Source organism: Cricetulus griseus (genome assembly GCF_003668045.3).
Source record: "Cricetulus griseus strain 17A/GY chromosome 1 unlocalized genomic scaffold, alternate assembly CriGri-PICRH-1.0 chr1_0, whole genome shotgun sequence".
Lineage (NCBI taxonomy): Eukaryota > Metazoa > Chordata > Mammalia > Rodentia > Cricetidae > Cricetulus > Cricetulus griseus.
In genome coordinates, this window is record NW_023276806.1 from 148,528,645 (window position 1) to 148,542,610 (window position 13,966).

The following is a 13,966-nucleotide window of genomic DNA, read 5'->3' on the forward strand; positions in this document are numbered from 1 at the left end:
GCAGGACTGAAAGTGGCTAGTAATCTGTATGACTCTTACATTATCTGTATAGCCAGAGGCTTCATCCAGCTCCCACAACCAAGGCCAGAGGTGGCTAATACCTCAAATGACTTCTATGCTATCTGTATGACCAAGACCAGTATGGACCCTTCCTTAGGCCCTTAAGGTAGTATAGGTAGCCTATCTCTAGAACTCATTTTCTTAGAAGAAATGGCAGGTACTTTGAGTTGTGTTTCAATGAAATTATGCTTCCTTGTGCAGCAGAGGTTGTATTATACTAGGAAACATTTCCCAAATTGCACTGTGGTTTAAATATGCTGACAGTGAATGGCTTGGCATCTGATTCCCTGAAGTCTTTATCCAGACTGAGAAAGTCAATCTGCTTCCCTGCCTTGACCACCTTCAGGGTCCTCCTCAGTAGAAAACATTAGAAAGGGCTAAATTTTCTTCTTTCATATACCAGTAATGACATATCAGTTCAATGGTTTTCCATCATCATGAAATTTAGTAAAACAGAAACTAACACTCAAGTATTAAACTTGTTATTTGAATTTTTTTCATATAACTCATGTTTTCTTGTTTATAAAAATGAACTAACATAAAGTATGCTGAATACATAAAAAGGAAAAATCATTTTTATCATAAACGTCAGGGTGTTGAATGTTTGCACAATTACATTAAGTAGCTATGTTAATTCTAACCATCATTTACCATCTCATTAAAAATGACAAGAAATTTGCCTTTTAAGAACTTAGGAACAGTCATGGAGATTCTTTTGATGGCCAAACATACTTTTGTGTCCTATGTAGTTTAATATCTCTTTTAACCTAGATGTACCGCAATGAGATGAAGGAAATGGTGGAGAGAGAAACAAATGTATGCCATTCATGGAATCCCAAAAAACAGTCACCACTGTACAATACCTAGGAAGTTTCTTAACCTCTATGCCTTGGTTTTGTTATCTATAAAATGGAAGCACAAAACATGATAGAAATCACTGAGCACAATTGAGATGATACTTCAAATTGCTTCAGTCAGCTGACTCTCCGCTGATTCTCTCAGGTAAAGAAATAAACTTTAAATAAAATTTTAGACAGATACTTATCTTTGGCACTATGCTTAGGCAAACTATCTGTCCTTTAGTTTTGGGTCTTAAAAATCCAATTTACATTGATGATCTAGTTCAATAAGAGAACATAAAATGTAGTATGTCCTGTAGTTCTACCCAACATATATCATCCACCATCATACTCACTACAGGCCCTTTTAAGCTTTGAGATCCTCCTGAGACAGTGGGAGCTGTCATCTCTCTTTACTCTGGCACCTGACACTCTGGGAACTGTTTTCAGTCAAAACAGAGTCATAACTTGGGCTGGATGGTGGTTGAGCTCCTTGTCATCTTTGGTCTGGACTTTCATAATGGGGCTTACATAATCAATGTTCCTATTTCCCGTAGGGAATTCATTTGTGGCTTTTTAAAAGAACCCCTGGGTACATTCTTCTCCATTTCAGGTTGCTTTGTCTGTTTCCTCTCTGGGAGTCAGTCTTCCAATTAGTCATTTATAACATAGAAGCCATGCATGAGACAGCCTGCTACTATTCCCTGCATTAAAGATAACCCTAAGAAAGATTCTTTAGGAAGTCTTCCTTTGGCATTTTAAGAGTCACCAACTTCATATTTGCACTGAAAAACTAAAAGCCTGCTTCTAGCTTGCTATAATGCAAGGGCATCTTCAGCCTCCACTATGATTTTTGACTTCACACTCTGTCTTCAGTCTCTGCAAGAAGCTCAGTAGCTTTCTGAGTAGTTTCCTTGAAACTATGCACCATAGTCTGTGATACATAAGATGATATGTAATGCATAGCAAATCAAAAACTCTAAAACAATAATGTTCCTGTCCCACTGTTTCATGAGTCTTTGTAGAGTTGGAAAAACCAGACTGCAGGTGAGAAGATGAAGAAATTTAGATAGAAGAACAAGCTGAGAAACAGGTTTCGGGGGTGGAGTGGCTGGTCTCTAAAAAAAAAACAGAGCTGGAGGGTTGTTGTTATATTGAACAGTTGAAGTAGTAGATTTGGATGTTACAAAACTGTTCAACTGGGAGGAAGATCTTTTGAAGCACTTGATACTATAGATAGGAAAACCTAACCAAAAGAGAAGATAAAAGGGATGATTGAAAGTATGAAAGCAGCAATACGTAAAACTAGAGAATACACTAGACAATACACAAAGACAAATATGAATAGAGACAATTAGGAAAAGAATGACTCTAGGGCAAAATGATGATGAAGAAATAAGGGAAGGAGAAATTCCAAATGAAATGTTTGATAGTCTTGCTGGCTCAATCAGGGGAATAAGAATAAGGGAGAATGACTATATTTTCAAATATCTGATGGCAGAAATGCAATAGTGGTTGCTGTGTTATTGCTTCTGGAGTAGTGGGAGGGTTAAACCCAGAACCTTGAGCTGGATAGGCATGCACACAATCAAGATACAACAGTAGTCCTGGCAAGTGTACTTTTAGTACACTCATGAGAGGAACATAGCTGTAAGAATTAAAGAAGGAAAAGAACTAAGAAAAAAATCTCCAAGTGAATACTACTTTGTTTAGCTGTTGAGGAATTAAAAAAAAAAAACTACTCAGAGAAAAGTATAGCAATGGCTACAATAAATGCAGTTGGAAAAGACATAGTCTTTGTCTGTAACAGACAATTGGCAAAACACTTTTAGTGTGTTGAATTAGCATATACAACAAATGAGTCTGCTCAATCAAAATGTCACTTCAGCACAGTACAGAGGGATCTTGTGTGATACAACAAGGGAACTATGACACATTTACTATAGAAGCAGAGGACTTGAGAAAACTATTAAGAGCATAATTAATAATATGTTTAAAGGCTTATTTTAATAACATATATGTATATGTGTGGAGGAGGCTGTTATGCACACGAGAGTGCAAGAACACCTGGAGGCCAAAAGAAGGCTTTGAATAACCTGTAGCTGGAGTTACAAGCAGTTATGATCTACCTGATACAGGTACCAGGAGCTAAACATGGGCCTTTTACCTGTGCAGCACAAGATGTATTTGCTGAGTCATTTCTCAGCCCTTAATAACATTTCTAATAGTAAAAATGACAGACCAGAAGATACCCAAAACTTGATTAAGATTGAGCAAAAGGAACATTTCTAGTATTCCAGAGTTGTCATAATCACTGAGTAAAACCACACAGCTAAGGTTGACTAAAGATGATGATAATCATTAGAGTAATGATGCTGAAACTATAGCTCAATGTAGCATTTATTGAGCATATAGTATCTGTGAGTACTCAATTAATTATTTAACATGTTCCAACTCATTTATTTCTCATAATAATCCAGTGTCGCACTTTCCACCTTTGGAATTCAGTACTTGGACCAAGATTATTGAGCTTCAAGGTCTAAGGCAAAACAATATCAAGACAGTTTTCACACAACAGTATCTTTAGGTCTAACCTGTCCCTACACAAATTTCCCCTAAATATTTTGGATTTTGAAATATTAATGGAAAACCACTTTTTTTTTTACCTCCTAACTTAGTTCATCATTGAGTTTTTCACCAGTTGTATGTCACCTTGAAAATACATTTATTCTCCTCCTTGAAACACTTCTCTCTCATGAATCAAATGGTATTAGAGAACTAAAATAACCTGATTAAAAAACTTTTAGCTAGATATAAAAAACTCCCAACTCAAATCTCTAACCTCTTGCTAGAGTCCACAGTCTTGGCCATTCAGCAAGTTACTAGTAATGACCATTAGTTTCTCTTTGGTGTTCTCATATTCATACTGTCTTTTGTAGTGTGATGGCTTTATAATCCTATTTCCAGTCTTTAATGTCCAACAGTACATTATTTTCATAGTAATTCTCCCCAACCAGACAATGCCGTGGATGATGCCTGATTACCTTTGTGGTAGACCAGTTACACTGATTTTCGAATGTTTCAGCCCCACTCCATTTCTTTGTACATGCCATTTGATAGTGTTTTCCACTGAATCTCTGGCCCTTTCTAAAGGGGAATACAAAAATAAAGATGGAAGTGGAATCTGTAAAGGAGATTTCTGCTCTGTTCTTCCTCGTAGTCATTGACTATGAGAACTTGTGGCATCATACTATCCAAGGATTCTACAAGCCCAGAGGTGAGTTGTTCCAGTACGCACAATCAAATCCAACTAGAAAAAGTCAATAAGCAGGTGGTATACAGCTAATTTAAACTTTTTGTAGCATGAGTTAACCCATCCAAGACCAGCCAGCCCAAGCCCAAATCAGACCTATAGAGTCAGTCAAACTCCACAAACCAACAGTGGAGATGGAAGTTTCTGTCCTACCTGGTCCCACAGCTGTTTAGTCCCAAATAAACACACACAAACTTATATTAATTATAAATGGTTTGACAAATGGGTTGGTCTTCTTATTAACATATTTCTACTAATCTGTGTATCTCCACCTGGTCTTGGCTTGCCAGTGATGCCTGGGTCTCTTGCTTCCTCAGCAGATACATGTTGTCTCCCTGACTCTGTGTACTACCGTTATCTATCTCTGTTTAGATTTCCCACCTGGCTAAGTCCTGCCTATCCATTGGCCCAAACAGCTTTATTCATCAACCATTAAGAGAAACATATATTCACAGCATACAGAAGGACATTCCCCATTACCATAGTTTTGAATTCTACTGAAACATTGTAGTATTTGTTACCAAGAACTTTTTAAGAAATACATAATTAATACATTAGCTCTCTGATAGTCTAGGGAGGTGATGAAGATAAAGACATATTCCTGATGTCGTGAAGCTTAGGTTAGGAAGTAGGGGACACAGCGGTAATTTATTTTCTATAGGAAAAATGACAAAAGAAAGTAAAACAGGAAATGTTCTTAGGTTTCAGAAATGATTCCTGCAGTGGACAAAGTCTTAGACTTCACTGCTTTTGATGATGAACTGTTACATGGAACTATAAATGAAATAAACCATTTTCTCCACATGTTGCTTTTGGTCATGATATTTTATCACAGCAATAGTAATGCTAAGACAGCACAAAAGAAAAGCACTATACAGACTAGGGGTTTGTTTCTGACATACAGATAATTCAGGTTTTTGTTTTTTGAGGATACAATATGACACGCTTATCAAACAGGAGATCTTAGGAGATAAGGCATAGAAATTTAGGGCCAGGTACAAAACAGAAAGAGGAGAACTGAGTCTTATTTGAGATGCAGAACAATATGGATCCCTGATGAAGGGGATCAGAGATGTGGGAACAAGAATCCATGTTAAGGATGCTTAGGTTTTGTCTAGGGAACTAGAGCAGAATTGAGTGGTGAGTAGAAGGCAGGGGATGGTTGAGAGTGCAGGGCTGTTAATGGGAGTTTCTATGGAATAGTAAGATGGATCTGTGCATTAGAAAATCAGGCACATGAGTATATAGCTACAAACATCAGGGTAGAATGTAAAATGATATTAAATTATCAGCTCTCCTTAAACACACTCCAAAGAGCAATGGAATACACTACAAGGCAGATATTTACATAGTTAAGATTGTTGAAATATTACTACATCTCTGCCCTGAGAGACAAAAGGAGATAGGCTAACTAAAACTAAGCCCCATTTCCTACAGTGCCTCAAAGCCTTGTACAGTCAATTTAGAATACCTATAACATAAAGCTCTTGACTGTTTTCAATTTTGCTTGCGGAAATAATTTCATTTTTATGTTACTATAGTAGTTTTGAGTTTTACGTGTTTTATTTATTTCTGTCTCAAACCTCATATTGATGGTAGCTACTTTCCTCTTACATTTCCCTGTAAAATGTGAATTTCACGAACAATATACTGCTTTCAAATATCCACAAAAATTCAAACATGCCAATTGAAGAATAACAATCGACTATTAGAATGAAATACACACTACTAATAGTGCCGATTGGGCTATTAAATATTCATATTAGAAAAATGAGAGTACTATCACTGTCTAAGGACTGTGGATTTCTGGTGTTAATAGTAGCAACTGAGCCAAACTCCTGGAATCCAGTTTCAGAGAGGGAGGGGCGATGAACAAAGAGGTCAAGACCATGCTAGGAAAACCCACAGAAACAGTTGACCTGAGCAAGTGGGACTCATGGACCCCAGTCTGACAACTGGGGAACCAACACAGGACCAAACCAGGCCCCCTGAATGTGGGTGTCAGCTAGGAACACTGGGCAGTCTATGGGGCCTCTGGCAGTGGAACCAGGATGTATCCCTAGTGCACGAACAGACTTTGGGAGCCCATTTCCCATGGAGGGACACTCTCTTAGCCTAGATACATACATAGGGGAGGGCCTAGGCCCTGCTCCAAATTACTTGACATTTTTATGATTCCCTCATGGAAGGCCTCACCCTCTCTGTAGATGGGGGATGGGATGGAGGGGTCGGTGGGGAGCATGGGAGGATGGAAGAGAGCGGGAACTGGGATGATATGTAAAATAAGATTGCTTGTAGTTTAAATAAAATTTATATAAAAAGTTAAATAATAGAAAATATATCGCTATAACAATGTAATATTTCATGATCACAATCCCTACCTATAATTCCTAGTAAATACTTCCTGAAAACTGGTATTTTATTGAAACTATATGGCAAAACTAGATCTTTTAATGATGAAACTATAGATTTTAATTTTCCATGAAGTAGTATGATTTATAATATTCTCCTTAGAAATGGATATATGTGCTTAAATATACGTATTATATACAAGGAGATAGCTATGAACTCCACAAGACAACCAGCCCAGGACTGAGCCAACTGTTCATCAATTAAATATTTGGGAAAAAAAGAAGCAAGCATCTGGATTGGACATGTGAGTTTTATGTTGTATGGGATTCTGTCTGTAATGCCAGTGCTCAGAAAGGAAGAAGAGGGCTGCTTGAGGCTAGCCAGCAATCCACACTAGTCACAAACGCTAATCCTAGGTTCAAATGAAAGAGATCGATGAATAATAGGAAAAGCAGTGGAGTGAGGCTCTCATAGACAATCTTGGGTTTTGGGGCTTTGTACACTTGCAGCTACACACACACACACACACACACACACACACACACACATACACACACACTCACACATGTGCACACAGAAAAAAGTACAACTAGACTAAAAATTTGTCATAACAAATTGTACAATAGTATAATAAAATATATAAATTATTTGACATTATAATCCCCAAAATTTAGTTATCTAGAGTTGCTAGAAATGTTTTCCCAGTATATGCACAAAGTACAATGGACTTTTCCAATGCAACACTATCATGAAAGCCCAACAATCACCTTGTGAAAGGCATGATTTACTGTAGGACATTGTTTTACAAACACTTGTGACCAACTGAAGCAGTCTTCTACAAGAATGAGAAAGATGATAGTTTGAGAAGTCGCTGTATGAAGAACAATTGTCAATACTGAAATCTCTTTTTTAAAAAATTCATTCCAGGTGAAGAATGGATAGCTTATTTGAGGAATGTGTCAACATATTCTGGTGCTGAAATAAAGCAATGTTTACAACAAGTGGGAGTCACTGAAAAGCTTACTTCCCATTACAAATTAATTGAACTTGTGTATGTCTAGAACAGGAATCATTTATAGGGATCTGGGATTGCCTAGTGGTTAAGATAGAATGTGATCTGACCCATTCTGAGTATGATAACTATCTCAGCAAGACACAGTAAGTTAATAAAATAGGTGGCTTCAGAGTTTTATTCACTTTATACAGAAAGATACATGTTACAAGATACTACTTTATGGAGTTTAATCAACCCTTCAAAATTTGCTACTCTATTTTTACATTAAAAAACCAAAAATAACATTTATAAAATATTTTAATTTATTGTAAGAAATTATTTAAAATGTTAGTCAGGCAGTGGTTGCATACACCTTTAATCCCTGGGGATGCAGAGGCAGGCTGATCTCTATGAGTTTGAGGCCATCCTGGTCTACAGAGTGAGTTCTAGGACAGCCAGAGTTACACAGAGAAACCCTGTCTCCAAACAAACAAAAGTCCTTCATATTCTGTGTATTTTTTCTACCATTAAAACGGTATGATCATGAAACTTCTCAATATGTTACCTATTCTGACCATCAATTCCATAAACAGATATACTTGGAATCACTAATTTGCTTCCATAATATTATAACTTAACAGGAACAGATGTAAAAATAACTACAATAACTAACAGCATTAGTTTGAAAGATAATAGTCTGCAATTTGACATCTGCTAATTTCCTTCTTTTATTATTTTAATTTCTGAAAAGTTTTGTTTCGTAGCCTAGGTTGACTTGATACTTGGTCTTCTTTCTTAAGTGCTGGGATTATAGGTGTGAGAAACCTGGTTTGGCAATTTCCAAAAATGTTTTAAAGGCAAAAAGAAACTGCTTTGAATACTTTAAGAAAAGATAATGTATGGATATTTTTTTAAAGTTATTCAAGTACTGGGTATTTTTTGAAAACAGGTAAAAATTATTATAGAGTGAATTCCCAGATTACTTCCATTTCCAAAGACAGACTAGACCACAAATGAAAAGTGAAAATAATTATTTTCAAAAGTCATGGCTATGTTTAAAAGGTTAATATTTTGAGGACAAGATTATCTGTTATCCCTACATTATGGCTGATAAAGAAGATTTTTTTCTATCTCCACCAAAACACGGAAACAAAATTTTAGGCAATCACTAATTCTTTCATTCTTCACACACACACACACACACACACACACACACACACAGGTGGGCAGATGCACACCAGTACACTATAACTTTGTGTCAGGCAAATTTTGATACACACTATCAATTTATTATGCAATTTAATCCAAAACACATATTGTATATTCAGTAGAAAAGTAGTTATAGGAATGAACATGAAATAAATATTATTAAGAGCTTGTTCTATTTTTCATTTTGACAGGAAAACCTGCATTACTGAAGCGTACCTGAGGTAGGGCTGAATTGAGCTGTCGCTGGAGTGAATCTCTGTCATAGATGACATCCTGGAGTCTTTGCTGGGCAAGAGAGAGGCTTTCCTGGGTCTCTCGTAGTGTATCTAATAGACGATCCCTTTCATCCAGCATATTGACCATCAGTTGCTCAAAATGAGAGTCTGAGTCGGAGCCACTGCTTTGGGACCCCCGTTGGCTCATTGGGGTGTCCTCATTAATCGTGGGCATCACTTCACACATCATCGCTTAAAGAACATAAAAGGAAATTTTCAGTAAGTACATTATTTTCTTTTTTGCATATCTTTCATTTAAATTAGAAACAAACTTGTTTTGTATGTCAATCCAAGTTCCCTCTCCCTCCCGTCCTCCCCCCCCCACCCCCGCCCCACTGACTGCCTATCCCAAACTCTTTCTGCTCCCCAGGGATGGTGAGGACTTCCATGGGGGATCTTTAAAGTCTGTCATAGCATTTGGAGCAGGGCCTAGGCCCTCCCCCGTGTGTCTAGGCTGAGAGAGTTTCCCTCTATGTGGAGTGGGCTCCCAAAGTCCATTCTTGTATTAGGGATAAATACACATTCACTACCAGAGAACCCATGGACTGACTGCCTAGGCCTCCTAACTGTTCAGGGGGTCTGGATCAGTCCCATGCTGGTTTCCCAACTCTCAGTCTCGGGTCCATGAGCTCCCCCTTGTTCAGGTCAGCTGTTTCTGTGGGTTTCTCTAGCCTGGTCTTGACCCCTTTGCTCATCACTCCTCCCTACATACATTATTTTCAATAATGTCTCCTCCCCGATTTCATCTCACTAAAGCCTTCACAGATCATTACTCTCTTTCCTCTACCTCCTGTCTCCATGCCAATGGAGAGGAGGGTGTGGACATAAATGAAATACAATCTCTTTAATGTCTGCAACCCATATGCTGTCAGCTGTCATGGCAATCCATAGACATCTTATGTTCAATACTTAACCTGTTTTCATTTGTTTTCCATTTTCTTTTGCATAATTTATCACTCATATTTGATTTATAGAAATGCATCATTTGAATAACCACACATCCCATTCCTCTACACCTCTGCTAGTTAAAAAATACCTCACAATGAACATAACTGTATCTTACTCATCAACGGAAAACACAACTTTGTGCTCCAATGAGTAGAAACTATACAATTTTTGAGTGACAGGCAGATAAGTGACCTAATATTCACTGTTTTAGTCAGAAAATCCCCCAAATGATTATTTTAGGCAACAAAGTGTTATTTTCTTACTTCCTCAACAGATTTCCTCACAACTAACCCTTCTGATGTGATCTTTTAAAATTTATTTTCATATTGTGTCTTTCAGAACTGTGCACAGACTTGATAAATGATTCAGATTTAATTAGACATAAGCTCTAAGAGTTAGTGTGAGATACATGAATTTCTCTTGATCATTATACTGCTAATTACACTACGAGCTTTCCTCGTAGATGCATTGTCTGGTTTCGATCCAGACAATTGCAAACTAACACTCTTTCCAAATATCCCACAAAACAGATTGCACTAAATTACATTACCAAATAGAGTCACTTCACATCTCAGCTGCTAATCACAAACTCAGTCACAGAATAAATGGACTGAATTATTTTTGAAATTATTAATTTGATTTAAAGTGGACAATACAGACACTGGCATGTGACATTGTTCTATTACATGGGGCATCTTTAAAAATCAGAAACTAATTTTAATTTCCCCTTTCATTCTCTCTCTCTCTCTCTCTCTCTCTCTCTCTCTCTCTCTCTCTCTCTCTCTCTCTCTCTCTCTCTCTCTGTGTGTGTGTGTGTGTGTGTGTGTGTGTGTGAGGGGGAGTTTAAATGTCTAACTCCTCTCAATTTCAGTTGTTCTGTAATGGCCAAAAGCTATTAGAGACCCTGGTTTTCAGAAACCCTGGTGTGAGGAAAGCCCAGTTTGGATGCGTGTCTCGAAGCTTTCTCATGACTTCATAATGAAGGTCAATCAATTTTTCTATCCACAAATACATATCCTTAGGGAAACTATTTCTGGTGATATTTTGAAATAAAATGTCAAGATTTAATGGTTCAATATTTAATTACTTTTTATATGATACTTCATGTAAATTTGGTTGTTAGGAACAAACTTAATTACATGTGAACTATTTGGGTATGGCCCTTTGGATACTGAGGAAAACTTTAAGAAAATGAAAGGGACTCATTTTACGACAAGTAATCTAGGTAAAGAAATGAAGATTTGGAAATTTCTAAAATAATTCAAAATACTTTGAAATGGTGGCCATCACTCAAAATGCTGGGCTATCCATCTGAAGAGAGAAATTTGACTCATTTATTTCATATGTATCCTAAAAGTAAGTTGTGGAGCAGATCTTTAAAATGTCTGTACATGTACTTCCACACAGACATTCACATTTACTATTACCTTTTACTATTTCATATACACTTTACACATTTGTCATTTTGATTTTCATTCATGGATTATCCTGTTAAAAATACCACCCTTTTTAACTGCTATAAATTCTCTTTATACTAATTGAAAACAAAACAAAAAACGTTTCAACACATTGACCTATTTCAAAGGATAGGTTCACATGCCATTCATGACATTCCCAAATGGAACAATTGTGATGCTCTGAGAGACATGACCATGAGCCTATGTGTTTATTTTTTATATTGAAGGCTAAAAGAAAGTACCAGAACAAATTGTGCTATGAAATATAGCTATCTAAATGCTCCTCAATCTGCATTTTAAATCACACCCTTGTAAGAAGAAAGCTAATACTAACAACTTTAAATTCTAAGGAGGGTTTGATTGTCTTCATTACTTCAAGCATCTATTTCACAAAAGTAAAGCATACTGCATGTGTTCAAACTCTTACTTTTACCAGGAAACACTGGACAGTCAGTGGAAACGGTGGTCATGAATTTGCTTAGCCAAAAGATGCTATGATGACAAGCTTAGAAAATTTATCCATTCTACACTTTGAAAAACTCAGTTCCAGCCCATTCCTGAAGCATGTGAAATGGAGCAAGTTGGTTTACCTTTCAAAACTTCCCCCAAAGTAAGAATGATATCAATTCATAAAATGTATACACTTTCTTTATAAAATAAACACAATAAAATTGTTTATAAAATTTATAAAATTCCCACTTTGTGCATCCTGCCATAGTAAAATATATAAAGGATTATTATAAAATCCACATGTTCTCTATTACATACTGGTTACTACTTATCCTTACAGAAATTATATTGTACCTTGAAACTCTAGACTTCTGAACTCTCCAAATTCAATTCATAAAATTCAAACTATGCAAAACTGCCTAGAAAATAAGATGAATGTATGTACTTTCTTCCAGTCAATCTAAATGAGCAACTCTAGTGTCCGCTCCTCCAAATTAAAAAAATAAAATGTCTCTACAAATACCAAAGCTACTTTCATTAGCCAGGTTAATTATTACATTAGACCTCAGATACTTTTATTGGCTGTAAAACAATTGCATATCCCTCACAACCTAGTGTATCAGTTCCTAAGCACACAGCTGCACAGCTTGAGTGTACTGGGAGTAATTAAAAACCTATGAAGAATATTTTGTAGGATGACTATCTGGAACATGGTGCAGAAAGATACGGTCATCCAGCATCTTGTGTATTGCACCCAGATATATCACATTTTTCTTTTAGTGTCATTTCTGGAACTGAAAATGCAAATATTACACCATCACTGAGAAACAAGTCAGAACACACAATTTCCTGAGGTATTTGTCTTTCCATCGAATTCCCTCAAGTCAACGTGAAATATAATTCTATTAACTTCATCTAGATATGGATGACTTGATCAGTAAACTACTGAAGGTTCCAGGACCCACTTACGGGCAATGCAAATTTTATTTTTAAGAGAGAAAAAATAATAACCATGATTGGTTTAATTATCTCAGGGCTTAAATTTAGCCTGAATAATTTTATACCAAGAAAAACAACTCCCGTGCTATGAGCATATAACCTTGTCTGTATTCTAAATCTCTCAGATTCCAAAATAAAAGTTTTGAATGCCCAGTGGACTCATCCAGCAAGGATTTTGAGATCTAGTGTGTTCCTTAGTAATATATGTTCTTATGAGCTTTACCTATTCAGACAAGAATAGTCCAAAAGACTTTTATTTCTGTAGGTCAATAACTTCATTTAATTGTATCGCTAGAATTTTTACACGACCACAGGCAAAGATGCAGTCATTCACTGTAGTAAGTTTCTTAGGCAAAGGTTTAGTCTGCAGAACCTTCCCAGTTCCATCTCTGTTAACCAGCAAGGAGTAATTCAGTAAGAGAAAGCCTAGCCATTGTCTGATTACATTACACGAATATTCCTCCTCCTCTTTAACTCTTTGAAATCCCCTGTCCTCGGAAAATATTCCTACCACTCTAATGGAAACGTTTTCACTTTTCTTCACCCTAGTGCCTATTCAGATGGCCAAAGAAAGCTCACCCCACACTGCTGGACAAGTTACTGTTCAGCCACACCCCCACCACCCCGAAAGAAGTTGACTTCATAATTTCCACACTAAAATTGTTCATCTGCCCCAGGAGAGAACCGGCTAGGCAGGAGGCAGAGAAATCGGAGATGAAAATGGGTGGAAAGCAAAGATAACTAACAGTAACCCACAAGGAGGACTTTGCATCTCCTCTTCCCTGGGGGCGGGGTGGGGCTGGGGGAGGTGGTCATAAAAAGAAATTAAAAATGAAGCGGAAGAGAAACCATGCAACTCGAATACAGTTTCTGTACCTAAAATCTCTTATTTCAGGTCCCGTTTCTTCAATGGATCACTGACAACCGCAGTCTCGGCTGGAGGAGAGGTGAGGCTCACACCCAGCAGTCCTGGACCATTTCCCTAGCAACGGGAGGAGAAAGGCTGCTTAGACACCCGCGAGCCCCAGCGTTCTCCTGGAAAGTGCCCCGGCTCTGTAGCGTGGCAGCCA

The 13,966-nt window shown here is 37.2% G+C and overlaps 1 protein-coding gene across 7 annotated transcripts in view; it reads right to left on the reverse strand.

The window, feature by feature from the left end:
- The window catches only part of LOC100752430 (liprin-alpha-2), a 438,469-nt gene that overhangs the window by 423,260 nt on the left and 1,243 nt on the right, over nucleotides 1–13,966 (reverse strand). For 3 of the 7 annotated variants that reach the window (XM_035450815.1, XM_035450808.1, XM_035450809.1), the window contains exons 2-3: nucleotides 13,773–13,878; nucleotides 8,984–9,234 (exon numbers count right to left, since the gene is read on the reverse strand). In XM_035450815.1, the coding sequence (XP_035306706.1) occupies nucleotides 8,984–9,232 (249 nt within the window). In that variant the 5' untranslated portion in view covers nucleotides 9,233–9,234; nucleotides 13,773–13,878. Of the gene's footprint in view, nucleotides 1–8,983; nucleotides 9,235–13,772; nucleotides 13,912–13,966 lie in introns of those variants that run through there. The other 4 variants (XM_035450811.1, XM_027392475.2, XM_035450812.1 and 1 more) reach the window with 2 other exon arrangements.